The sequence below is a fragment of the Globicephala melas genome, chromosome 8 (assembly GCF_963455315.2).
Source record: "Globicephala melas chromosome 8, mGloMel1.2, whole genome shotgun sequence".
Classification (NCBI taxonomy): domain Eukaryota; kingdom Metazoa; phylum Chordata; class Mammalia; order Artiodactyla; family Delphinidae; genus Globicephala; species Globicephala melas.
The window spans coordinates 24,668,512-24,694,263 of record NC_083321.1 but is presented as its reverse complement, the minus strand read 5'-3'; the positions used below and the strand labels follow the sequence as shown (position 1 = coordinate 24,694,263).

Genomic DNA, 25,752 nt, shown 5'->3' with positions numbered 1-25,752 from the left:
CGTCCTCCTCCTTCTCAATGGCTCTAGTCCATCTTTATGGAACCCTAGGGTTCTGTAGAACACAATTTGGAAACTACATTCTTAAACTATAGTGGTTAATCCCAGGCTCCAAAAAAATCCAAATAATATTTATCATTATCCTCCCAGCAGTATTTTCAAATGTTAAAAAGCTTATATCTCAAGTTTGCAAGTTTCAAAATTTGTTAACTTTTAAAGTATAGCAAAAATACCAATAGGAAATGAATATACCTAAGGGAACTCTTATTTGATTAAAATAAGTAATTTCTCTACCTGAAAGCCTAATTTATCTCGAAGTAGTTGCTTGCACATCAGGCACACATTGGTGATCTGGACAATTGAGATCCATGTCAAACAGCAGTCTTTAAACTGTATATAAAAGAACATTGTCTTTGACGGAAAAGGAGACTGGGGTGTATGCCAGTGTCTAAGGGCTCACCCCCATTCATGGTTCTTGAAAGGGCTTATACAATCTCACTATTGTATTTCTAATACTTCCAAAATAAACTACTTAAATGACAATTGCTAATCCTAGCATTTACTCCTCCATCACCTTTATTAGTAATTGGCAATCTCAGGACAGTTGTGAAGTCTGCTTCTTCCAAAAATGATTTGTAATTAGGTCAAGGGTAAGAATTCTTTGGGATCTGCCTTAACGTGTGAATCACTCAGAACAGATTCTGTTTCACGAGGCTGTGCTTCTTTCCTAAAGGAAGCCTCTAATTGCAGATAACTACAGGGCACGTTTGATAACACTAGGTGGTAAGCTCCTATATTAGTCAGGATTCTTTGGGATGTAAATGATGGAAAACCAACACAAACTGGTTAAATAAACGGGGAATTTACCATTGAACAGGCCAAAGCTTCAGGAGTGGCTAGATCTAAGAGGTCATAGAATGTCTTCCATGTTTACCTTGCTGTTTCTTCACTCTTTGCTGGCCGGTTTTCAGGCAGGCTTTTACCTCAGAGTGGCAGACTGGTTACCAACAACTCTAGGCTTATATCCTATCTTCTTAGAAACCTCAATGCCAAGAGAATGCCTCTTTGCTGGTTGCTGTAGCAAAAGCCTTGAGACTTAGTCTCATTTGACTAACTCAAGTGCCCACCCTCTGACCAGCTGTTATGGCCATGGGGCTGTGATGCTATGACTGTCCAGCCTGAGTCACATGCCTATCCCTGGAGGAAAGCTGGCCCCCAAAGAACATCCTAGTGCTCTTACCTAAAGAGGGTTGTCCTGGATGCCAGGGAAGCAAAGACCACAGAGGCTCTCTAAACAGGTATAAGCTCCTCATGGTGAGGGAGTCGGTCTAACAGTGTGTTTTATTCCCTAGACTAATTGCAAGGGTAGTGTCTTGCCTTGGGAGTTCTAATGTCTGTTCTAGACTAACAGTGTGTGAGTGTCATGCTGTGACAAACTGGGTGTGGGATCATGAAAAGGTATCTATATGTCCCAGGTTTCTTCCATAGTCACTGGGAATAAATAATGCAACCTCTTTTCCTTCAACCAATGAATGGATAGAATCTTAGAACCGAGACACAAAATAGGTGGTGTTTGGGGAGTTCTCTGAAGGCAGATGCTCTGAAATGCAAGTTATTTACAGAGAGAAACTTACTGTTGGATGAGAGGGAAGTAGCCAGTGATTTTATCCCACCTTTGTGTGATGAACCCTGCAGGATCATGTGAAAGTCCCTGCTACTAAGAATTGACTCTTGTGCAAGAAGAAAAGCACAGCCACAGCCCTCACTATGTTACTGTTTCTTTCCCCCTCCTCAAAAAATTCCTCTAATGACAAGTGGAAACAAGACAGTGATGATGCATTTCCTAGTGGGAGCTGAGTGGAGCCTCTGAACATGCTACTCCCTGGGCCTGAAATGCTCTATGCCTAGATTGGCATGTGGCTGGCTCTGTTAAGGTGTCTGTCAAAATGTCACCTCTCCAGAGAGGTCTTCCCTGACCATCCTATCTAAAGTCATCCCTCATCCTAACGCCATCTGTCACATCACCTCATTTTTCTTCCTAGCCCTTATTTCTCTTGGAAATTATCATGCGAATTGTCTGTCTCCCTTATTAGAATGTAAGCTCAGGAGAGTGGGGCCATGTCTGTCCTGCTCACTGTGAATCTTCATCATCTTCCACAGTGCCTGGTACATAGTAGCCACTCAGTAAATACTGAATGATGAATGGATGGATGGATGGGCCCCAAATTGCCTTTTGGTTTATAGCTCCTTAGCCCAGAAGGGAATCCACTGTGGTAAAGGTAGAAAAGAAAATCTATCAACACTTGTGTTTGAGAAGCTCATTAGCCACAGCGTTTGTTAACGCATCATGGAACCCTGCATGTGAAATCAGAAAGACGAAAAGGAATAGGAGGCTGCCAAGTCAACAAAGCTAACAAAAGCAAGTTTGTTCTTCCAGCATTAGCTGTCCTAGAGGGTCAAGGGAGAGTCCCTGGCCTTGCCATCAGCAGAATTTTAGATGAGGTTGCAGTGTTGCAATTGATTATAGTTACCTAGTTTCCATACAAAAGAGCATTTACAAGTCAGCCAAATGGTTATAGCATCTGGAAGAAAATTCTTTATTCTACTCTTTCTACAGCCCCTGATGGCCAGGGAACAAATACCATCAATTCTGAGATTCGTGAAGCAAATCCAAACCCTTCATTGGTTGCCTGTAGTTTGGATCAGTGGAGAATTCCATCTGTCAGGGCATTTGCTGCATCATAACAGTTGTTGAATTTTCTTCAGGCAACAGATGAAGAACTCTGTCTACCGGAGTCGGCAATCTCTGAACAGCCCGAGTCCGGGGGAGACGGAGATGGACCTTCTGGTGACTCGGGAGCGACCTCGGCGTGGAATCCGTAACAGCGGATACGATGTAAGTCTCTGGTGGGCCGAGCTGAATACAGCTTTGCTTTGTCCTGAATGCAGAGGGGAGAGAGCATCCTATAATGTTTCAGTTTACTGCATATTAGTGGAATTTTAAAATGCACTAAAATGGTTTCTGTTTTATTATTTATTACCTGTTTTGCAAAGTAAGACTAATTGGAATGTGTCAGAGTAACAAATTATTGCTCAAAGGAGCTCAGTGTCTAAATTCAACCATTATATGAATAGTACGTTATTGATCTTAAACTCAACAGCAATTCTAAATGCCCTTAATTTTTTTTCCCTTTGTCCTTACAAACTCAGTAGGAACTATGGCTGTGGGTTAGAATTCATTTGAACATAGGCTTCTTTTAATCCATAGCACCGTTGAGAAGCTGGATTTGTTCCTGATTTCATAACTCCTCAATATGCCATGGAAACAATGAGATTTCCAACAGAGCGATTTGGTGATTGCATATGATGAAGCACATGCTTATGTGCAAGGATGCTCCAGGCTGTAAAAATGCTTCTAATCCCATCAAACGTCCCCAGATGATGACTTACAATGTGGTGCCTCCTCTCACGTTGTTTACATCCCGTCACATGTAGTTGGATTTCTACACCCTCAGGACTGGTCATTGTTTGCCACAAAAACTTAAAGTGGGATTTTTTAATGGTCCAATTAAAAGCAGAGATATTACACCTAATTTGAACTCTAATTACCTTCCTTACATTTAAACTTGATATTTGTGTTGGTGATGATACCCTTATCTTTTATTTCTCTTTCCTTTTTTATAGAAAACAGTTTGATGGTTTAGTTTTGTAAAATTCCAGATGCTTTGGGAAAATCTTTTTTTCTCCTCCAGATTAAATTATTCAATGTTAAATTTTCTCCCCATATAAATATTTCTTACACTAAACTTGATCATCAATTTGATAATCAGCCTGTGGTTAAAAATAGGGCGTTTGAAATTTCCAATTAATCTCTCCCTACTAACAGTGAGTATTCTTCCTGGATGCTTGTAGTTTGGGGAACTTCTTCTTCTGCTCGGGACTATTCTGCTGAGGTATGATAGGATTCTTAATTTATTTCAAGATTTGTATTAATAGATTTCTTGTGAGGTTCTAGACACAGACATTTTTACAGTTTGAGGAAATAGGCCAGAGGTTTCCCTATTAGTCTTGAAAAGAGAACACTGCAGGGTTTTTTTTACCACTTTGCCAGGACTTGTAGTACTCAACTAATACTCCTGGAATGTTGTGTAGAACAGTAGGAGAGGGACGATTTTTTAAAGGCGGTTGCTCACCTCTCACAAACATGTATAAATATTCCAATTACAGATTACTTTAGGGGAAGCACACTTCATTTCAATAGATATTTTAAAATATACAATTCTTTGAAAAGTGTGTGTGATCACAAAAACATAAGCAAATATGTTTCCTTTAGAGAAGATGATCACCTAGGGAACAATTTTAGGAATTTAGACTGTTGATGCTGAGAATGAAATTGTTTCTTGTATCTCCTCCTGAGCCTTTTAATCCCATGAGAAGTATTTGCTATCATGTCCTGACTGCGCACACGAGACCAGGCCCTATTCTAGTCTTTTTACGGGTATAATCTCATTGAATTGGCAGTCACCAGTCAGGTAGGTACTCTCATCATGTCCGTTGTACAGATGGGAAACCAAGGCTCCAAGCAGTTACATAATAAGTTTACCCGACTCCAGAGCCCATCCCCTTAACCACCACAATACGACCTGCATGTGCCCTCACAACACTGTATATCTGTCTTCTCATAACGTAATATATGCCCAGTATTTCTGATCTCTATAAGATGTCAGGTCTCAACAAAATTCTTGCATGGATAACCCACACAAGCCAAAACTGGACCAGCAGATAAAGTAAAAAATAAGAGTCTTAGTTTTAAACAATGCATGCATTCGTTTTCTGAATCTTGATGTTCCAAAAGTCCTGAATCACTCCTGGCAAAAGAATCCATTAGCTCAGCAGTGAACAGGTCATTCAGTTGGAAACACGTCATGCTTCCTACTGGGTCTGGGGATCTTGAAGCCAGGCCAACATTTGCAAGTCATTTCTGCCAGATTAGGAAACACCAGAGGGACCAGCTCCTTTTTTTTTTTTCTTTTGAATTTTATTTTATTTATTTTTAATACAGCAGGTTCTTATTGGTTATCCATTTTATACATGTTAGTGTATATGTGTCGATCCCAATCTCCCAATTCATCACACGACCACCACCACCCCCTGCCACTTTCCCCCCTTGGTGTCCATACGTTTCTTTTCTACATCTATGTCTCTATTTCTGCCCTGCAAACCGGTTCATCTGTACTATTTTTCTAGGTTCCACATATATGTGTTAATATACGATATTTGTTTTTCTCTTTCTGACTTACTTCACTCTGTATGACAGTCTCTAGATCCATCCACGTCTCTGCAAACGACCCAATTTCGTTCCTTTTTATGGCTGAGTAATATTCCATTGTATATAGGTACCACATCTTCTTTATCCATTCGTCTGTCGATGGGCATTTAGGTTGCTTCCATGACCTGGCTATTGTAAATAGTGCTGCAATGAACATTGGGGTGCATGTGTCTTTTTGAATTATGGTTTTCTTAGCGTATATACCCAGTAGTGGGATTGCTGGGTCACCTGGTAATTCTAGTTTTAGTTTTTTAAGGAACCTCCATACTGTTCTCCATAGTGGCTGTATCAATTTACATTCCCACCAACAGTGCAAGAGGGTTCCCTTTTCTCCACACCCTCTCCAGCATTTGTTGTTTGTAGATTTTCTGATGATGCCCATTCTAACTGGTGTGAGATGATGCCTCATTGTGGTTTTGATTTGCATTTCTCTAATAATTAGTGATGTTGAACAGCTTTTCATGTGTTTCTTGGCCATCTGTATGTCTTCTTTGGAGAAATCTCTGTTTAGGTCTTCTGCCCATTTTTGGATTCGGTTGTTTATTCTTTAATATTGAGCTGCATGAGCTATTTATATATTTGGAGGTTAATCCTTTGTCCATTGATTCATTTGCAAATACTTTCTTCCATTCTGAGGGTTGTCTTTTCATCTTGTTCATAGTTTCCTTTGCTGTGCAAAAGCTTTTAAGTTTCATTAGGTCCCATTTGTTTATTTTTGTTTTTATTTCCATTACTCTAGGAAGTGGATCAAAAAAGATCTTGCTGTGATTTATGTCAAACACTGTTCTTCCTATATTTTCCTCTAAGAGTCTTATAGTGTCTGGCCTTATATTTAGGTCTTTAATCCATTTTGAGTTTATTTTTGTGTATGGTGTTAGGGAGTGTTCTAATTTCATTCTTTTACATGTAGCTGTCCAGTTTTCCCAGCACCAATTATTGAAGAGACTGTCTTTTCTCCATTCTATATCCTTGCCTCTTTTGTCATAGATTAGTTGACCATAGGTGTGTGGGTTTATCTCTGGGCTTTCTATCTTGTTCCATTGATCTATATTTCTGTTTTTGTGCCAGTACCATATTGTCTTGATTACTGTAGCTTTGTGGTATAGTCTGAAGTCAGGGAGTCTGATTCCTCCAGCTCGGTTTTTTTCCCTCAAGACTGCTTTGGCTATTCAGGGTCTTTTGTGTCTCCATACAAATTTTAAGATTTTTTTTGTTCTAGTTCTGTAAAAAATGCCATTGGTAATTTGTTAGGGATTGCAATGAATCTGTAGATTGCTTTGGGAGTATAGTCATTCTCACAATATTGATGCTTCCAATCCAAGAACATGGTATATCCCCCCATCTGTTTGTATCATCTTTAATTTGTTTCATCAGTGTCTTATAGTTTTCTGCATACAGTTCTTTTGTCTCCCTAGGTGGGTTTATTCCTAGGTATTTTATTCTTTTTGTTGCAGTGGTAAATGGGAGTGTTTGCTTAATTTCTCTTTCAGATTTTTCATTATTAGTGTAAAGGAATGCAGGAGATTTCTGTGCATTCATTTTGTGTCCTGCAACTTTACCAAATTCATTGATTAGCTCTAGTAGTTTTCTGGTGGCATCATTAGGAGTCTCTTTGTATAGTATCATGTCATCTGCAAACAGTGACAGCTTTACTTCTTTTCCGATTTGGATTCCTTTTAAATAAATTTATTTGTTTATTTATTTGACTGTGTTGGGTCTTTGTTTCTGTGCGAGGGTTTTCTCTAGTTGCGGCGAGTGGGGACCACTCTTCATCACGGTGCACAGGCCTCTCACTGTCGCGGCCTCTCTCATTGCGGAGCACAGGCTCCAGACGCGCAGGCTCAGTAGATGTGGCTCACGGGCCCACTTGCTCTGTGGCATGTGGGATCTTCCCAGACCAGGGCTCGAACCCGTGTCCCCTGAATTGGCAGGCAGATTCTCAACCACTGTGCCACCAGGGAAGCCCTGGATTCCTTTTATTTCTTTTTCTTCTCTGATTGCTGTGGCTAGGACTTCCAAAACCATGTTGAATAATAGTGGCAAGAGTGGGCATCTTTGTCTTGTTCCTGATCTTAGAGGAAATGCTTTCAGCTTTTCACCATTGAGAATGGTGTTTGCTGTGGGTTTGTCGTATATGGCCTTTATTATGTTGAGGTAGGTTCCCTCTATGCCCAACTTTCTGGAGAGTTTTTATCATAAATGGGTGTTAAATTTTGTCAAAAGCTTTTCTGCATGTATTGAGATGATCATATGGTTTCTATTCTTCAGTTTGTTAATATGGTGTATCACTTTGATTGATTTGCGTATATTGAAGAATCCTTGCATCTCTGGGATAAATCCCACTTGATCATGGTGTATGATCCTTTTAATGTGTTATTGGATTCTGTTTGCTAGTATTTTGTTGAGGATTTTTGCATCTATATTCAGCAGTGATATTGGTCTGTAATTTTCTTTTTTTGTAGTATCTTTGTCTGGTTTTGGTATCAGGGTGATGGTGGCCTCATAGAATGAGTTTGGGAGTGTTCCTTCCTCCACAATTTTTTGAAAGAGTTTGAGAAGGATGGGTGTTAGCTCTTCTCTAAATGTTTGATAGAATTCACCTGTGAAGCCATCTGGTCCTGGGCTTTTGTTTGTTGGAAGATTTTTAATCACAGTTTCAGTTTCATTACTTGTGATGGGGCTGTTCATATTTTCTATTTCTTCCTGGTTCAGTCTTGGAAGGTTATACCTTTCTAACAATTTGTCCATTTTTTCCAGGTTGTCCATTTTGTTGCCATTCAGTTGCTTGTAGTAGTCTCTTAGGATGCTTTGTATTTCTGCGGTGTCTGTTGTAACTTCTCCTTTTTCATTTCTAAGTTTATTGATTTGAGTCCTCTCCCTCCTTTTCTTGATGAGTCTGGCTAATGGTTTATCAATTTTGTTTATCTTCTCACAGAACCAGGTTTTAGTTGTATTGATCTTTGCTATTGTTTTCTTTGTTACTATTTCATTTATTTCTCCTCTGATCTTTATGATTTCTTTCCTTCTACTAACTTTGGGTTTTGTTTGTTCTTCTTTCTCTTGTTCCTTTAAGTGTAAGCTTAGATTGTTTATTTGAGATTTTTGTTGTTTCTTGAGGTAGGCTTGTATTGCTCTAAACTTCCTTCTCAGAACTGCTTTTGCTGCATCCCATAGGTTTTGGATTGTCGTGTTTTCACTGTAATTTTTCTCTAGGTATTTTTTATTTCCTCTTTGATTTCTTCAGTGATCTCTTGGTTATTTGGTAACGTATTGTTTAGCCTCCATGTGTTTGTGTTTTTACGTTTTCTTCCCTGTAATTGATTTCTAATCACATAGCGTCGTGGTCAGAAAAGATGCTTGATATGATTTCAATTTTCTTAAATTTTCTGAGGCTTAATTTGTGACCCAAGATGTGATGTATCCTGTAGAAGGTTCCGTGTGCACTTGAGAAGAATGTGTAATCTGCTGTTTTTGGATGGAATGTCCTATAAATATCAATTAAATCTATCTGGTCTGTTGTGTCATTTAAAGCTTGTGTTTCCTTATTAATTTTCTGTTTGGATGATCTGTCTTTGGTGTAAGTGAGGTGTTAACGTCCCCCACTATTATTGTGTTAATGTCGATTTCCTCTTTTATAGCTGTTAGCAGTTGCCTTATGTATTGAGGTGCTCCTATGTTGTGTGCATATATATTTATAATTGTTATATCTTCTTCTTGGATTGATCCCTTGATCATTATGTAGCGTCCTTCCTTGTCTCTTGTAACATTCTTTATTTTAAAGTCTATTTTATCTGATATGAGTATTGCTACTCCAGCTTTCTTTTGATTTCCATTTGCATGGAATTCTTTTTCCATCCCCTCACTTTCAGTCTGTATGTGTCCGTAGGTCTGAGGTGGGTCTCTTGTAGACAGCATATATATGGGTTTTGTTTTTGTGTGCATTCAGCAAGCCTGTGTCTTTTGGTTGGAACATTTAATCCATTCACATTTAAGGTAATTATCGATATGTATGTTCCTATTACCATTTTCTTAATTGTTATGGGTTTGTTTTTGTAGGTCCTTTTCTTCTCTTGTGTTTCCCACTTAGAGAAGTTCCTTTAGCATTTGTTGTAGAGCTGGTTTGGTGGTGCTGAATTCTCTTAGCTTTTGCTTGTCTGTAAAGCTTTTGATTTCTCTGTCGAATCTGAATGAGATCCTTGCCGGCTAGAGTAATCTTGGTTGTACATTCTTCCCTTTCATCACTTTAAATATACCATGCCACTCCCTTCTGGCTTGTAGAGTTTCTGATGAGAAATCAACTGTTAACCTTATGGGAGTTCCCTTGTATGTTATTTGCCATTTTTCCTTTGTTGCTTTCAATAATTTTTGTCTTTAATTTTTGTCAATTTGATTACTATGTGTCTTGTCGTGTTTCTCCTTGGGTTTATCCTGCCTGGTTCTCTCTGCACTTCCTGGACTTGGGTGGCTATTTCCTTTCCCATGTTAGGGAAGATTTCGACTATAATCTCTTCAAATATTTTCTCGGGTCCTTTCTCTCTCTCGTCTCCTTCTGGGACCCCTATAATGCAAATGTTGTTGCATTTAATGTTGTCCCAGAGGTCTCTTAGGCTGTCTTCATTTCTTTTCATTCTTTTTTCTTTATTCTGTTCTGTGGCAGTGAATTCCACCATTCTGTCTTCCAGGTCACTTATCCCTTCTTCTGCCTCAGTTATTCTGCTGTTGATTCCTTCTAGTGTATTTTTCATTTGTTATTGTATTTTTCATTTCAGTTATTGTATTGTTCATCTCTGTTTGTTTGTTCTTTAATTTTTCTAGGTCTTTGTTAAACATTTCTTGCATCTTCTCGATCTTTGCCTCCATTCTTTTTCTGAGGTCCTGTATCATCTTCACTATCATTATTCTGAATTCTTTTTCTGAAAGGTTGCCTGTCTCCACTTCATTTAGTTGTTTTTCTGGGGTTTTATCTTGTTCCTTCATCTGATACATAGCCCTCTGCCTTTTCATGTTGTCTCTCTTTCTGTGAATGTGGTTTTTGTTCCACAGGCTGCAGGATTGTAGTTCATCTTGCTTCGGCTGTCTTCCCTCTGATGGATGAGGCTATCTAAGAGGTTTGTCAGGACCAGCTCCTTGACATGGTAGAAACAAAAGCACCAGGAGGTTGATTTAAGTGTGAATTTTTCAAAGGTTGCCTGCTTTAGAGTCCCAAAGGAAACACCTGCATGTAAAAATAAATGAATAAATAAACAAATAAGCCAACAAACACTCTTCATGGGCAAATCTTAGTCCCAGGACTGATGGCAGCCTGGATTGTTTCAGAATTTTTCCACTGAACAGGAAGAGTGAGGGCCTACGGAAGAGAGACTCTTAGCTCCAAGGGGTTTGGGAATCCCTGTGTTTTGCAGCAAGAATTCTCAACCACTTTGCCACCCTAACAGCTAAGGGATGCCACACACTCCTGGCATTTACTGGGGCTCACTTGGATAGTAATTTTCAGAAGGAGGCACCCCTTTTAGAAGAAGGCATGATTTTAGAAGGATGTCCAAAACTGACCCATCCTAACAAGAACAGATCATAGCTTTAAAGTAACTTTGAAATTAATTCCTCCAAGTGCAGAAAGTGAGTAGAAAAGATAATGTCAGCCTAATATTTCAAAACAAAAATAACTATTTGAAATTTTTTTTAAATGTTATTTTCCAAATGAAAGTCGTACAGAAAATAATGAAGCAGTGGGGAAAGGAAAAGAAAATGCCCCAAATGTGATTTCTCAGGCAGAATAAAGACCCAACTGTTTTTTCCTACATCAGCCAAATTGTTAACCCCTGTATGTGGATGATGAATCAGTCTTTGCTTCCAAAGGGCAAGTAATAATCAAATCATTCCCCAGAAATAGAAACGTACTTTCTCAACCTTGATTTGCATTTGGACTTCAAAAACCTATGACAGGAATAGGGTCAGCTATGTGCCTTGGCCACGAGAGCGTCTCTGAAACAATGGTTTGAATTATAATGTTGAAAATGAGTGCTGACCTCCCAGAAATAGAGAGCTTTACAAGCATTTCCCTTAGTTTCTCTCCAGCACCGTGTCTGGAATTCCACACCCTGGCGGTGCTCAGACCTTAACAAACATGTGGGCAGTGAGTGAAAATGTTAAGAAGGATGATTGATCCATTGATGCGTTTCAGTAGAGGTGATGTCGAAGGCTCTGATGTAGCCATCACCAGCACTATTACAACCTTGGGGGAAATGTTTTGATATGTTAGCGGAAACCAGATGATTTTACAACTGAAGAGTTTGTAAACCTACAAAAAGGGGCGCTACATCAGGCAAGGTTCAGCTGCAGAAAACAGAAAACATCAAGCCTTTTTTTTTTTTTCTTTGCGGTACACGGGCCTCTCGCTGTCGTGGCCTCTCCCATTGCGGAGCACAGGCTCCGGACGCACAGGCTCCGCGGCCATGGCTCACAGGCCCAGCCGCTCCGTGGCATGTGGGATCTTCCCGGACCGGGCACGACCCCGTGTCCCCTGCATCGGCAGGAGGACTCACATTGAGCCATTTTAAACAGACAAAAAGGGACTGTAAGGAATTAGATGCTCCCACAATTATCAGAGGGCTGGAGGAGTGTTCCAGGAAAGACTGAGAACAAAACCGCAGGGCTGGCCCTGCAGAGGGGCCACTGCTTGTGCCCCAAGCAAGAAGGTGAGGGAAGTGGGCTGCCCTGGAACTGCTGACCAGCAGAAAGATGGGCCCTGCCTCATTCCCTTGGTCCAAACCACACACTAGTGCATTTAATTGACAGAACCTAAGTCTCAATCACAGCCAGTTCCTCCTGGAGGGCCCCAAGTGCATGTTAGCTGTTAGCCTTCGAGCTACAGGAAAGTGTGTAAAAAAGAGGTTGCCAAGGCCTGGTCCAACATTCCTACCGTGGCACGGGGTAAAAGCAAGATAGAGAATTACCAGGCAGAGCAATATTTGGGAAGCATTTGGGGGAACTGGTGGAGGAAAGCATAGCAAAGAGGAAGATGGAAACACCGCTCAGAGCTCAGTACCCACCCAGGCTGCAGGCTGGGTGCACTGTATCGTGTGTGATGGGCTGTTTATCTTGCTGGCGTCTCTCGGCTGACAATGAAGACAGTTTCCTTTGTTCCAGGTGAACAGTGGTTACTGGAAGGAGGCCAAGGGATTGGAACAGTTGTTTTGACGGTTTCCATTTTCAGGGAGATGAAATATGATCTGGAAGGCCCCTGACTGCCTGAGATAGCATACAGCACGTCTGGGGCCTTCTCAGTAAACTTGTAAATCCTATTATTAATGGGAGTCTCTCCTGCTCACCTCTCCCCTCCCTCCCCCAGCGTCTTATGGCTTTGACATGATAGTTAGAGACCAAGGCAAAGCACAAGGATGCCCTGGCACTGCCTGATGTGCCCAGTTAAGTTACAACCAACTTTTGCTTTCATTGGGAAGCAGATGGTTGGATTTGGGGGTTTTGTCCTTTACCAGAAGCAACCTGCCATTGCCCTCTGAACTAGGTGCCCTGTGTTGGCCCTGACCCCAACATCATCACCTCCTAAGCATCCCACGTAGAACTGCCTTACAGATGTCTCCCATCTCAGCCTTTCATTTCTTTCTCCTGCCTCTGCCAGCTAGTTTAAGCTGCTAATAAGCCTGGCTTGGTATATTATCTCAAGTTAACTTATCGTACATTGTGTTTTAACAGGGGCCTTTAATCCCAGGGAAGTATCTGATAATGGGAGAGCAGGCTCCCTGGTTGAGGCTGAGGCAGAGGTGGAGGTGTTTGGTGGTGCAGTGAGCCTTTTGGTGTCGTCCAGACCCCAGCAGGCTGGTGGCTGCCCACGGAAATGCTTGTTAATCCCACAAAGATGGAGGCCTCTTGGCAGGTGGAGAGCAGGAAGTAGATTCTTGTTTGCAGATTTTGGGGGTGGAAGGCCAGGTTTCAGGACCGCCTAGTGACCCCACTTGGTGCCAGGCCTCCCCTGCTGAACTTTCTCTCCCGTGCCGGCAGGTTCCCACTGGGCAGGAGACAAACCGCTTCCCTTCCTTAGTGAGCACTCAGGTGCCATCTGCCTGCCTGTTCTCGCTGGTTCCCTGTGCTCTGGACGCTGCCTGTTCCTGCTCTTGGTACCCGCCTACTCACCCTGCCTCTTCTGAGCTCTGAGACCTCTTAGCCTCTTGACTAGGGCAGCCACTTACTGCAGGCCGGCGTCCCCAGCATGCTCTTGGTATGGACACCTGTAGGGGAAGGGAAGGAAGCAGGATTGGACAGAGTTAAAGGTCGGGCTATGGTACAGGAACTACAAGCCCTCAGCTGACCCCACGGGGAGCTCTGTAGCTCACATGGCCCCGAAGAGCTCTCCCGGGTTTTCGAGACGCATCTGGGCTCTTATCCTCTAGCACTGGCCAGTCCCTAGGTGTCCTTGGGAGAGGCAGCTCTCTTTAGCCAAGGACGATTCCCAGCGAGAGAGTTGCCACTGCCGGTTCCCAATAATGCCCGGGGAGAGCGAGGGCGATTCCCAGTTGACACCTGAGGGCTGGCGGCGTGCCCAGCAGCTCGGGAAGGAGCCCTGGAGTCCTGAGCAGCACAGCACCATCCACCCCACGCTAGTGCCTCCCAACCCTGGTGTTCCTTGGCCCACTGTGGCCCTTGAAGTCCTGCAGGAGCCGAAGGCCAGGGGACAAATGAGAACACCCCTTGGTAGTTGCTACCCCTGCATTTCCTCTAGCAAGCATTTCTCACGTGCAGTGGAACCACTGCATCATATTGCGTTTAACATACGCAAATTCGGGAATATAGACCCTGTAAGACAAAGGAAAGAATTTTAAATATTGCAAAAAAATAGCTTTTGTCTGTATTCTGTTCGTATCATGCATTACAGGTGATCTGTTTCTTCTTACATATTGTTCTGTAAGATGGTACACACAGGCCATGCATGCTGTACCATATGGATGATTTAAGGACTTCTCAAAGGTTTAACTACATGATTTTTCCCTTCTCTGCTGGCATTGGCATCTAAGCCCCACATGTGACTACCTGTACGAGGCTCTATGGAGAAGAGAAAGGTAGATTAACTAGTGCTTGCCCCGAGGCGCTTTTGCAGACTAGTGGAGGAGACAGGTAGAGACATATGCAGCCGGTTGTGCCAGTGAACTTGGATGGGAACAGGAAGTCTTCCTGAAGGTCTCTTCCTGTCTGTCCCACGGCTGCCAGAGGAAACCTTCTAAAACACATACCCTTGTTTAAAATCCTTCAGTACCTCCTCAGGGCTTGGGCATAAGACTCAAACTCTGAGCTTCCAGCTCAGGACTCATCTGCTCTGGCTGGCCTGGGCCTGCCCTTCTGGCCGCGGCGGCTGCTTCTGATCCACCCCTCGGCGGCGGCCCTACACGCCCTTCGCAGACTTGCCCTGTGATTTCACCTCTCTGCGTCTTTGCATGTGCTCATCCCTCTTCTCAGAACATCCCTTCCCTCCGGCTTAGCGCAGGCCGAGGTTTCTCAACTTCAGCACTGTTGATATTTGGGGCTGGATAATTCTTTGTATGGAGGGCTGTCCTGTGCATTGTATGATGGTTAGCGGCATCCCTGGCCTCTACCCACCAGCTGCCAGTAGCACCTCCCAGTTGTGAGAGCCAAAAAATGCCTCCAGACATTGCTGAGTGTACCCTGGGGTACCCCAGTTGAGAACTGCCTATTCAGACAATGCTTTCAGAACTCGGTTAAGCATCATCTCCCCGAGAATCTTTTCCTCGACCCCACGTCTGTGGTCTGACTTAAATGCCGTCCCTCGTGTTCCAGGAGCACCTGGGACTCACCCCAATCAAAGCCCTTACTCCCCATTCTCCCTCTGTGGGTTTATATATATTATTTCCCCCTCTGCCCTCCTCAAGGACAGGAATCATGTCTTCTTCATCCTGGGAACCTCAGCACTCAGAATGAGAACCAGCGCCTATTAGATGCCGTGTCTCTGTTTTTTGAGCAAATGAACAAGCAAGTGTCAACCAGAAGTGACTCCGGAGCTGAGACTTGAAAATATGGGGCAGATTTCGCTCTGAGCCAGATAAACAGTTGATTTGACGGGCTTATCAACACTGTAGACAAATGCTTGTTAGTGTTTGAAGTTCAGTCTAAATGGTGGTTATCAGTTAGGATGCTTTGGCTAAAATAACAGAAAACTGAACCCAACTCAGACTGTCTTTACTCATTAAGGGCATGTATTGGGTACAGTAAATCCGGGCCTGGTCTGATTGATGCTCCCGTTCCTTTTCTCTGCGTTATGCAGTGCTGTCCCCCTCATGCTTTGGGTTCATCTACAGGTTGATTCTCTCCTGTAGGAAATGGCTGCAGCAGCCTCAGGCCTCGTGTCTACATGCTGCATTGGCCAACGCAAGAGAGAATATCTCTTTTCCCAGCCATGAAACGAAGCTTATGGGTTTTACTCTAACTGAGCCACTGTAGGTCAAGTGCCCGCCCCACCCCTGTATCAAGGGATGGGGTGGGGGAGGGGGCTTATACTGATTGATTTAACCCAGTCAGACCTCAGCAGCAGAGCTGGGACAGGCTTATTAGTCCCTGCCGGCCCCCCGCCAGAGCCCCTGTCTGAGACCCAGGGAGAGGAGTGGAGGGATGCTCAGGCCATTCCAGTACCTGTGACTTGAGGAACATCGATCTTTGGGCCTTTTAAGGGGCAAAACCAGCACAGTCCTCCATGTCACTTGTCCCTCCAGTCTCAGTTGTGGGACAAACACCTCTTTGGTTGACCGTCCATAAAGGGAAAGATCGGCATGGCGATAAGCCCGTGACCATTTCTCCCTGTGGGCTTGGGGAGTCCTGGCTAGGTTGTGTTTTAGAGACGGAGTGACCAAGAGGGATTTTGTGGGTCTGTCTGGCTTTTTCAAGAGGTGGAAGGAGGAAGAGCAGATTTGAGTTGGTGACAGGGAGAGTCTGTTTGTCTGCAGATTCGAGTCCGCTCTCAAAATTGAGCCTGAGTCCCCTTGCTGCCTGCAGGGCCGACTCAGCTAAGAAGATGAGAAGAAGCAGGTGATGACTCGTCTCAAGAGCAAAAAGCAAAATAACTTCCCACAAGAGAAAGCCATTCTTGTGTGTTTACTTTCAGGTGGATTTTTTATTTTATTTTTTATTTTTTTGCGGTACGCGGGCCTCTCACTGTTGCGGCCTCTCCTGTTGCGGAGCACAGACTCCGGACGCGCAGGCTCAGCGGCCATGGCTCACGGGCCCAGCCGCTCCACGGCATGTGGGATCTTCCCAGACCGGAGCACGAACCCGTGTCCCCTGCATCGGCAGGTGGACTTTCAACCACTGCGCCACCAGGGAAGCCCTCAGCTTGGTTTTTTAAAATGTATTAGTCATTGGTTGACTCTGGCTCATGTATTGTTCTCCACATTCACAATCAGTACTGTGTAATGGTTATGCTCGTGGCCTCTGGAGCTAAGCTGGGTTCACAGTCCAGCTTGGCTAGACACTGGCAGTGTGAAGCTGGGCTAGTTACTTCACCTACCTGTTTTAGTTTCTCCACCTGGAAAATGGGCATGCAGGTTGAACCTGCCTTATAGGGTTGTTGTGAGGATTCAATGAATTAATGCAGGTAAAGCACCTAGAAGATGCACAGTGAACATTAGCTGTTGTACCTGTGGCTAACAGATTCCATGAGGGAGAGAGGGATACTCTTTTTTCTGTTTCTTTTCCATTCTAGCACTTTAGACATCGCAGGACTGCTGTGAATTGTCTCACCCACTGTGGTATTGTGATTTATAATAAGAAATAGATTATTTGGTCTTAGTCCTTGTTGCTGGCCCGGAGCTCCAAAACCCCTTGGGACTTCCTGAGTGATGGGAGCATTAAACGTCCTTTATGTTAATGAGGTGACCTAGAAAACACCTAAGGATGGGGGCTGGTTGCCAGTGGAGCCCACCGTGTGATTAAGGGTTGGAACTTTCAGTCCCACTCCCACCCCCTGACCTCCAGGAAGGGAAGAGGGGTTAGAGATCAAGTTCAATTTCCAGTGATTAGTCAATCGTGCCTATGTAATGAAGCCTCCATTAAAAACCTAAAAGGACTGGGTTCGGAGAGCTTCCGGGTTGGTGAACACGTGGAGATTGGGGAGAGTGGCACCCTCAGAGAGCGTGGAAACTCCTTGCCCCTCCCCATAACTTGCCCTATGCCTCTCTTCCATCTGGCTGTTCCTGATTTATATCTTTTAATAATAAACCAGAAATCTAGTACGTAAAATGTTTTTCTGAGTTCTCTGAGCCATTACAGCTGAACCTGAGGAGGGAGTTGTTGGAACCTCCAGTCTATACACTGACTGGTCAGAAGCACAGGTGACAACCTGGACTTGCGACTGGCATCGGGAGCGGTTGGTGGGGTGGGGTGGGGGGCAGTCTGGTGGAGCTGAGCTCTTAACCTGCAGAATCTGATGCTTTCTCCAGGTAGAATCAGAATTGAGTTGAACTGTAGGATGCCCAGCTGATGTCCAAGAACTGGATGTGTGGGGAAAAACTCACACATGGTGATCGGAATTGTACACACTAAAGAGAGGATTGTATTCCTCAAAGAGTGCCTTTCTCCAGCATGATGGGGCTGGAGAAGGGCTTTGTAAAGGGTGCCTGAGACCTTCCCCCCGTTGCCCTGACACAGGCCAGACTTCCAGAGGTGACCTCTAAGAGCACGCTTTGCCAGACCCGGGGTTGCCAGTGGTTATAACTTGGTAAATGTGATTTGCTCAGTAATTGAATTTCCACTGCTCTGTGGAGGGCAGCAGGTCATGGGGAGAAAGACAAGAGGATGGAGCCGGTTCCTAAGACTCCTGCTTCAGGATGAAAACGTTTTGCTTTGGGAGCAGCGAGTAAAGCTGAGACTTGTCCATTTGCTGAGGATATTGGACACCTTCTTTTACCCTTGATTGTCTATCCCCATAATTTCAGTGTAATTATGGGTCACTCTTTGGAAGATGAGAAAGAAAAAGAATGTCCCTCTTCTTTAGAAATCTATGAGAGACCCTGTAAGGTTTTTTCTACTCATCTGAGACAGAAACAGCATGCTGTTTTCATGTCCCTGTAGCTTGGAAGTGATTGCGGGTCATCCTTTGGAAGGCAATCAGAGTGAAACTTGAAATTTTGCTGAGATTTTTAACAAATTCTTTTTGTACAGCCTGTTGCAGAAGAGAAATCATTCACCATTATTTTGAACCCCCCTATCTGTTCTGAGGGATACCGATCGCCCTCTATTGTCAGAGAAGGTTTTGAGATGTAGGCTCAGGAGGAAGCTGACCCTGTGTCGTGATAGCTCTTCTCCTCACAGGGGAAGTGAAAACTCCTTGAACTTTGGTTTTCACAAGTGGCTTTGTAAATGTCTCTGCTTACTCAGTGACAAGCAGCACTTGCAGTGGGGCTGTAATAGCCAGAGCAGACATTGAACAGAGAGAAGCAGTAGTTTTGTGTTGCCCGAGGGACCCTGTTGGTGGAGAGAAAGCTGGTCATGGAGCCAGATCAGTTCATCATGGCCATATGGCCCAGAGACGTATCTTGCTGAAACCCACACTTGATCTTGGGGCTCTTGCTGTGAAGATGCAGAATTTGCTCAGAATCTGTTCTCCATGTTAGATAGAGCTGTGATTGGCGCTGAGTTGACAATCAGGGCTTTGGGGCAAATTTTAGAGAGAACCTTCTAATTTTTGTGCTTCAGAAATGAAGTGCCTGGGTGGGGCAAAGTGCTGTTGCACACGCTTGTGTGTCCTGGAAAGTATGACCTTGTAAGACATCTGTCCACTTTGGGGTTCATAACTCAAGAAATTCTAGAATAAATGGCTTCCCCAGTCCTTCATCCTTCCTCTTCAATTCCATTCTAGATAAGACTGCCTAATTCATTTTAGACGTTTGGAATTGTCTTTTACTGTTAAAGACTTTTGAGCAGAAATTCTCCAGGCTTCTTTTAAGATTAATTTCCATCCATTCATTCATTCAATGAGCATTTATTAAAGTTCTACTATTCGCCATTCTGGGATGCAACAGGACACGTGACAAAGTCCCTGCCCTCATGACACTTATATTCCAGCAAGGGGAACAGATAACAAACACGTAAGCCCATAGATACACAGCACAATGTCAGAAGCGCTACAGAGGGACCTAAAGCAGGGCAAGGCGATGGAATATTCAATATAGAAGAACGTAGAAAATATAGACTATCAGGAGGTGCTCTTCATAGGTTGACCAAAGTAGGGCTCTCTGGGGAAGTGACTTTTGAGCAGGGACCTGAAGTGAGGAAGCCAGCCAGGCTGACCCCCAGGGGAAGAGCATTCTGGGCAGAAGCTATAGCAAGTTGAAGCGCCCAGAGGAAGATGCGTGCTTGAGGAGCTCAGAGAACATCAAGGAGACCGTGTAGCAAGATGCCCTTTCTTGGTAAAGGGTCTCAGCTCTGACTCCTTCCCTATATCCCCACATGTCACTATCTGCAAGTCCTATCAGCCCTCTTCCAAAATGCATCTTGAACTCAGCTGCATTGTCTTTGTCCATGACCACCCTAATCCAAGCCCCTGCCATCTCTCTCCTTGCCTGGATTATTGCAAGAGCCTTCTAACTGACCTCCCATAAATTCCAATCACATTTCAACCTGGCTTAAATTTCTTCAACACTTTCCCATTGCCCTTTGAAGACAGTCCAGCCTTCTTACCATGGCCTTCAAGACCCTACAGGATCTGGCCCCTGCCTGCCTGTCCAGCCACATCTCCTGACAGTTGGAGCTTCAGCCGCATGGTCCATGTATTTATTAGTCAGCTCGGACTGCCATCGCAAAGTACCACAGACCTGATGACTTAAAACAACTGACATTTATTTTCTCACAGTTCTGGAGGCTGGAAGCCTGAGATCAAGGTGTTGGCAGGGTGACTTCCTTCTGAGGGCTGTGAGGGAAGGATCTGTTCCAGGTCTCTCTCCTTGGCTTCTAGCTGGTGGTCTTCTCCCTGTCTTCACATTGCCTTCCCTCTTTACATGTCTGTGTCCAAATTTCTTCTTCCTATAAGGATGCCAGTTGTATTGAATTAGGGCCCACTCTAATGACCTCATTTTAACTTATCTCTGTAAAGACCCTATCACCAAATACAGTCATAGTTAAGACTTCAACATAGGAATTTGTGGGGTCAGGGTAGGGATGGGGACACAATTCAGCCCATAACAGTTACTTTTCTCATCCTCAAATACTGTAAGCTTTTCCCATCTCAGGACTTTTCATAAGCTTTCCTATGATCTTCACATGGCCACCCCATTTTCCTTCAGGTCTCCATAAATGTCACCTCTTCAGAGAGGCCTTCCCTACCATCCCCATCAAACCAGCTATGATGCCAACCCATGTTGTTTGTTTCATTAAGCCAAATTTATATATGATAACGTGTACGGGTCTTTAGTGTACAATTGGATGGGCTTTGACAAATGTAGATACCCTTGTAACCACCAGTGCAATCAAAATGTAGAACATTTTCAACACCTCTGGAAAGTTGCCTCATTTCTCCTTTCAGCCAGTCTTTACCACCACAACCTCAGATGGCAACCACTTTTCTGATATCTACTATCATAGTTTTACCTGTTCTTGAATTTCATATGAATGGAATTATTCAGTATGTACTCTTGTGTCTGACTTCTCTTGCTCAAAATTTATCGATGTTTTTGCATGTATCAGTAGTTTATTTTTTTGTTACTGAGTACTATTCCATTGTATGAATATACCACTATTTATCCATCATCCTATTGTGGGACATTTGGGTTGTTTCCAGTTTGTTTGGAGCTACTAGGAAAAAACTGCTGTAAACATTTCCACATATATGTTTTGTGAACATATGTACTGTAGTCTAAATGTGTGTGTCCCCCTAAAATTCAGGCTTTGAAACTCTAACCCCCATATGTTGGTATTAGGAGGTGGGGCCTTGGGGAGGCGAGCACGTCGTTGAGTGTGGAATCCATGAATGGGATTAGCGCCCTTATAAAAGAGATTCCCGCAAAGCAACCTCGCCCCTTCCTCTATGTGAGGATACAGTGAGGAGTGTGCATCCTGGAAGACGGCCCTCACCCAACCGCGCTGGCACCCTTGGACTTCCAACCTCCAGGACTATGAGAAATCAATTTTTGTTGTTTATAACCCACCCAGTTTGTGTTATTTTATTCTAGCCGCCGGATCAGACTAAGACAATATGTTTTTATTTATCTTGGATAAAGATGTAGGAGTGGAATTTCTGGGTCCCAATGTAGGTGTATGTTTAACTTTTTAAGAAACTGCAAACAGTTTACAAACTATTTCTGCTGTTTCCCTTCCCATCAGCATCCTGACAGTTCTAATTCTACTCCTCAATCTCACCAACATTTGTGATTAATCTTTTGAATTTTAGCCATTCCAGTGAATGTGAAATGATGTCATTTCCCTAATTACTCATAATGTTGAACACTTCTTCGTACATTTATTGAACATTTATGTACCTTACTTAATGAGGTGTCTATTCAAGCCTTTTGCCCAATTTTTAAATGACGTTGTCATTTTGTTATTTATTTGTAGGAATTCCTTATATATTTTGGATACAAATCCTAATATTTCTCCTGGTTGGTGGCTTGTCTTTTAATAACTTGTATGATAAAAAAAAAAAAGTTGGTTTTTAATTTTGATGAAGTCTTAGGGCTACAGAATGTGTTCTAGGACCAGGCAATATGATGGAATATTTTCCAGAAAGAAGATAATTAGGGTTCCTAGCAGGGCTATAATTTCCTTCAAGTTAGTTCCCATGGTGTGTCAAAGAGAAGCTGAAGGCATGTGAATACTTAGCCACTGCGTGGGCCTTCCTAGGTGTGCGAGACAGGTGTGCTCTTTTAGACAATGTTGAAAGGATCGCAGATGTTTACTCCGTCCGGTGGGCACCCTAAAGCTCAAGCCCAGAGGCCCGTGTGTTCAGGTATGAAGAAGAAATGACGTTAATTTCTTCTAAATTCCTGCGGCCTTTGCTGCTGAGATACTTAGATTACCAGCTCAGGTCTTTGGTCTCTTTACTCAATAGAAATTGATAAGAGACCAGACTAGGAATTCAGGCAAGACTTTCTTGGGACTCCTGCTACAGCAGGAGGGCGTGAGAACAAGAAACACGTGCCCTTGCTCACTCCCTGAGGTGGGGGGCGTGAGCTGGTTCCTTAAGTGGGGTGAGGGTGAGGGCGGATCCAATGGGTCGGGCAGGAGGCGTGGCTTAGGTGGCCTGCCCACCCCGTTGGTGGTCCCGTGTGCGGGGATCGTCCGCAGGACCCTCAGAAATGGTTTGTGTCCTTTTTGTATCTTATTGTTCATCATTTGTCCCAACTGCACTTGTGTGCAGTTATTCTTAGTCCCTTACAGTTTCTTTGTATTCTGTTGCTGGAGATGTTTGTCCAGGTGCAAACACTGCAGCAAAGATTCCCAGGTCTCAGCCTAGCTCACTTAACACCATAAATATCCAAAATCTTAAACATGGGCGTTTCCTCTAACCCAGTAATTCTACTTCTAGGAATTTAACCTAAGGCTAAATTTATGGTTATATGCGAAATTTTAATCACAATATACATATGTCAGCTTTGTTCCTATGGTAAAATATTGGGAAACCACCTAAAATAGTGGATAGTTAAAAATAGGTTGTAGGGACTTCCCTGGTGGCGCAGTGGTTAAGAATCCACCTGCCAATGCAGGGGACAAGGGTTCGAGCCCTAGTCTGGGAAGATCCCACATGCCACGGAGCAACTAAGCCTGTGCGCCACAACTACTGAGCCTGCGCTCTAGAGCCCACGAGCCACAACTACTGAGCCCATGTACCACAACTGCTGAAGACTGCTCGCCTAGAGCCCGTGCTCTGCAACAAGAGAAGCCACAACAATGAGAAGCCTGCACACCGCAACGAAGAGTAGCCCCCGCTTGCCACAGCTAGAGAAAGCCCGCGCACAGCAACGAAGACCCAAGGTAGCCAAAAATAAATTAATTAATTAAAATAAATAAATAAATAAAAATTTTAAAAGTAGGTTGAAAACTCGATATAGCAGAATGCTATGAACTCTTTTAAGGTTATTTCCTATAAATACATATTTTTATTGACAGATATTCATTTGTAATATTGTATAAAAGATTTCCAAATATTATATATAATTCCATTATATATATATGTAAATCCATATATATTCATATATATAGGAGGATTTTTATATAATGGGACATTCAATTTATATATATTTATAAAATATATATGTGTGTGATTATTCTGTTTATAAAATCATGACCCAGATGGCTCTGAGAAAGTATCTAAACTCAAAAGAATTATGTCGACAAAAGTAGATTTTAAATACTTCTACTTCTTTACTCATATTTTCATATATTGATACAAGAAAACTCTCAGTCATGCCCAGTAATACTTTTTCAACTTCCTTAATTCCTTTCCCATTCACATGCTTTATTGCTGCTTTTGCATCTCTCTCCAAAATCTCACTAAAAAAATCCTGCCGCTTACTCCGCTTCTGCCTCATTGCCCTCCCCCACTTCCTATTCTCCATCACAAAAGCCAGAGAATCTTGTGGCAAGTGGTGAACTCTCCTTGGAAGAGGAGGAGGGAGAAACTGACTTGGGCCAAGTCAGCATTCTTTGTAGCTGCCTGGGGTGGGGTGATGGGTGAGGTGGGGGAGTAGAGAGGAGAGTGTCCGTAATGTGCCACCGTTCATAATCTTCATCTTATTTCATATGCATAGAAACATCTGGAAGGGCAAGCACAAAGGTCAAAATGTTAACATTAGTTATCTCTGGTGGTAGGATTAGAATGGATTTTAATTTTCTTCCTTTTGCTTATCTGTGTTTTCTAATTTTCTACCATGAACAGACATTCCCTGATTAATTTTTTTTTTTTTTTTTTTTTTTTTTTTTTTTTGCGGTCCGCGGGCCTCTCACTGCTGTGGCCTCTCCCGTTGCGGAGCACAGGCTCCGGACGCGCAGGCTCAGCGGCCATGGCTCACGGGCCCAGCCGCTCCGCGGCATGTGGGATCCTCCCAGACCGGGGCACGAACCCGTGTCCCCTGCATCGGCAGGCGGACCCTCAACCACTGCGCCACCAGGGAAGCCCATCCCTGATTAATTTTTTAGAATTTTTATTGAAGTATATCTTGATCAATTTATAAAAATCATTTAAAAAAAAAAAAAGTTCCCCAGTGCTTCTCTGGAGTATGAGGTTGGAGAGGCTAGTATGATAAACTCCAAGTTAAGGAGGTTTAAAAATATATTCTCTGTGCCAGATACGCCACTGACATTTGTACTCAAGCCAGCCATCAGTCAACACTGGGAGATGTGTCTTTGTGCCTGTCTCCCTCTTTTTGTCAAATAAAAGCAAAAGGTATTTTCAAAATTGTACAAGTTAGGAAGAAGGACTTGGAGCAGGTTAGGCCAGTTGACACATACGCCTTATCTGGAAAACGGGTACAGCCATATGGCCCTCAGGGATTGGTGAGGGTGGAAAACCCAGCACAGGGCTAGCATATCACAGGTCCTCAAGTAACTTTGAGCACCTGCTCTGTTCAGTTCTTTTGCTAAACAGGCAATTACTGGTTTCAGCTTTGGGCTAAGCTCTGAATTGGAGGCTGTGGATATAAGAAAAAGACACTGACCCAGCCTTAAAGGAACCCTCAGCCTGTGGGGAGGAGGAGATAATATGGGAGTGTCTGCCAGACCCTCTTCTAAGTGCTTGATATTTGCATATTGATGCTTTACCTCTTTATAGTAATCAATAAGGTAGATTTTCTCAATTATTATTACTTTTATTTATTTTATTTTTGGGGGAGGGAGTACGTGGGCCTCTCACTGTTGTGGCCTCTCCCGTGGCGGAGCACAGGCTCCTCACGCGCAGGCTCAGCGGCCATGGCTCATGGGCCCAGCCGCTCCGCGGCATGTGGGATCTTCCGGGACCGGGGCACGAACCCGTGTCCCCTGCATCGGCAGGTGGACTCTCAACCACTGTGCCACCAGGGAAGCCCTCAATTATTATTTTATAGTCTGTCCTTCTGGTCACAGATATCTGTTCATCCTTCTGCCAGAGCCAATATCTGTGGTACGGTAATGGACCTGTTTATGTATGTGGTGAGTAAGAGCTTGGGTGCTGGGAATCAGGCTCTCTGGGTTCAAAATGCAGCTCCATCAATTATGGGCAGCATTGATCTTTCAATGCCTCAGTGTCTTCATTTGTAAAATAAGGATAGGCATAGTCGTTGCCTCATAGATTACTGTAAGGAAAAAATGGATCTATATAAAGCACTTATAACAGTGTCTAGCACATAAGCTATTAGTAAATGTTAGCCGCTGTTATTATTGTTGTTGTTGTTATTTGTCTCCTTCTATAGACTGGGAGCTCTTTGAGGGCTGGGACACTATCT

General features: G+C 43.4%; 1 protein-coding gene across 3 annotated transcripts in view; it reads left to right on the top strand.

The window, feature by feature from the left end:
- KIAA1549L (KIAA1549 like) overlaps nucleotides 1-25,752 on the top strand; it is a 282,463-nt gene that overhangs the window by 220,517 nt on the left and 36,194 nt on the right. For all 3 annotated transcript variants that reach the window (XM_060303369.1, XM_060303368.1, XM_030864767.2), the window contains one exon: nucleotides 2,764-2,893. In XM_060303369.1, the coding sequence (XP_060159352.1) occupies nucleotides 2,764-2,893 (130 nt within the window). The remainder of the gene's footprint in view (nucleotides 1-2,763; nucleotides 2,894-25,752) is intronic.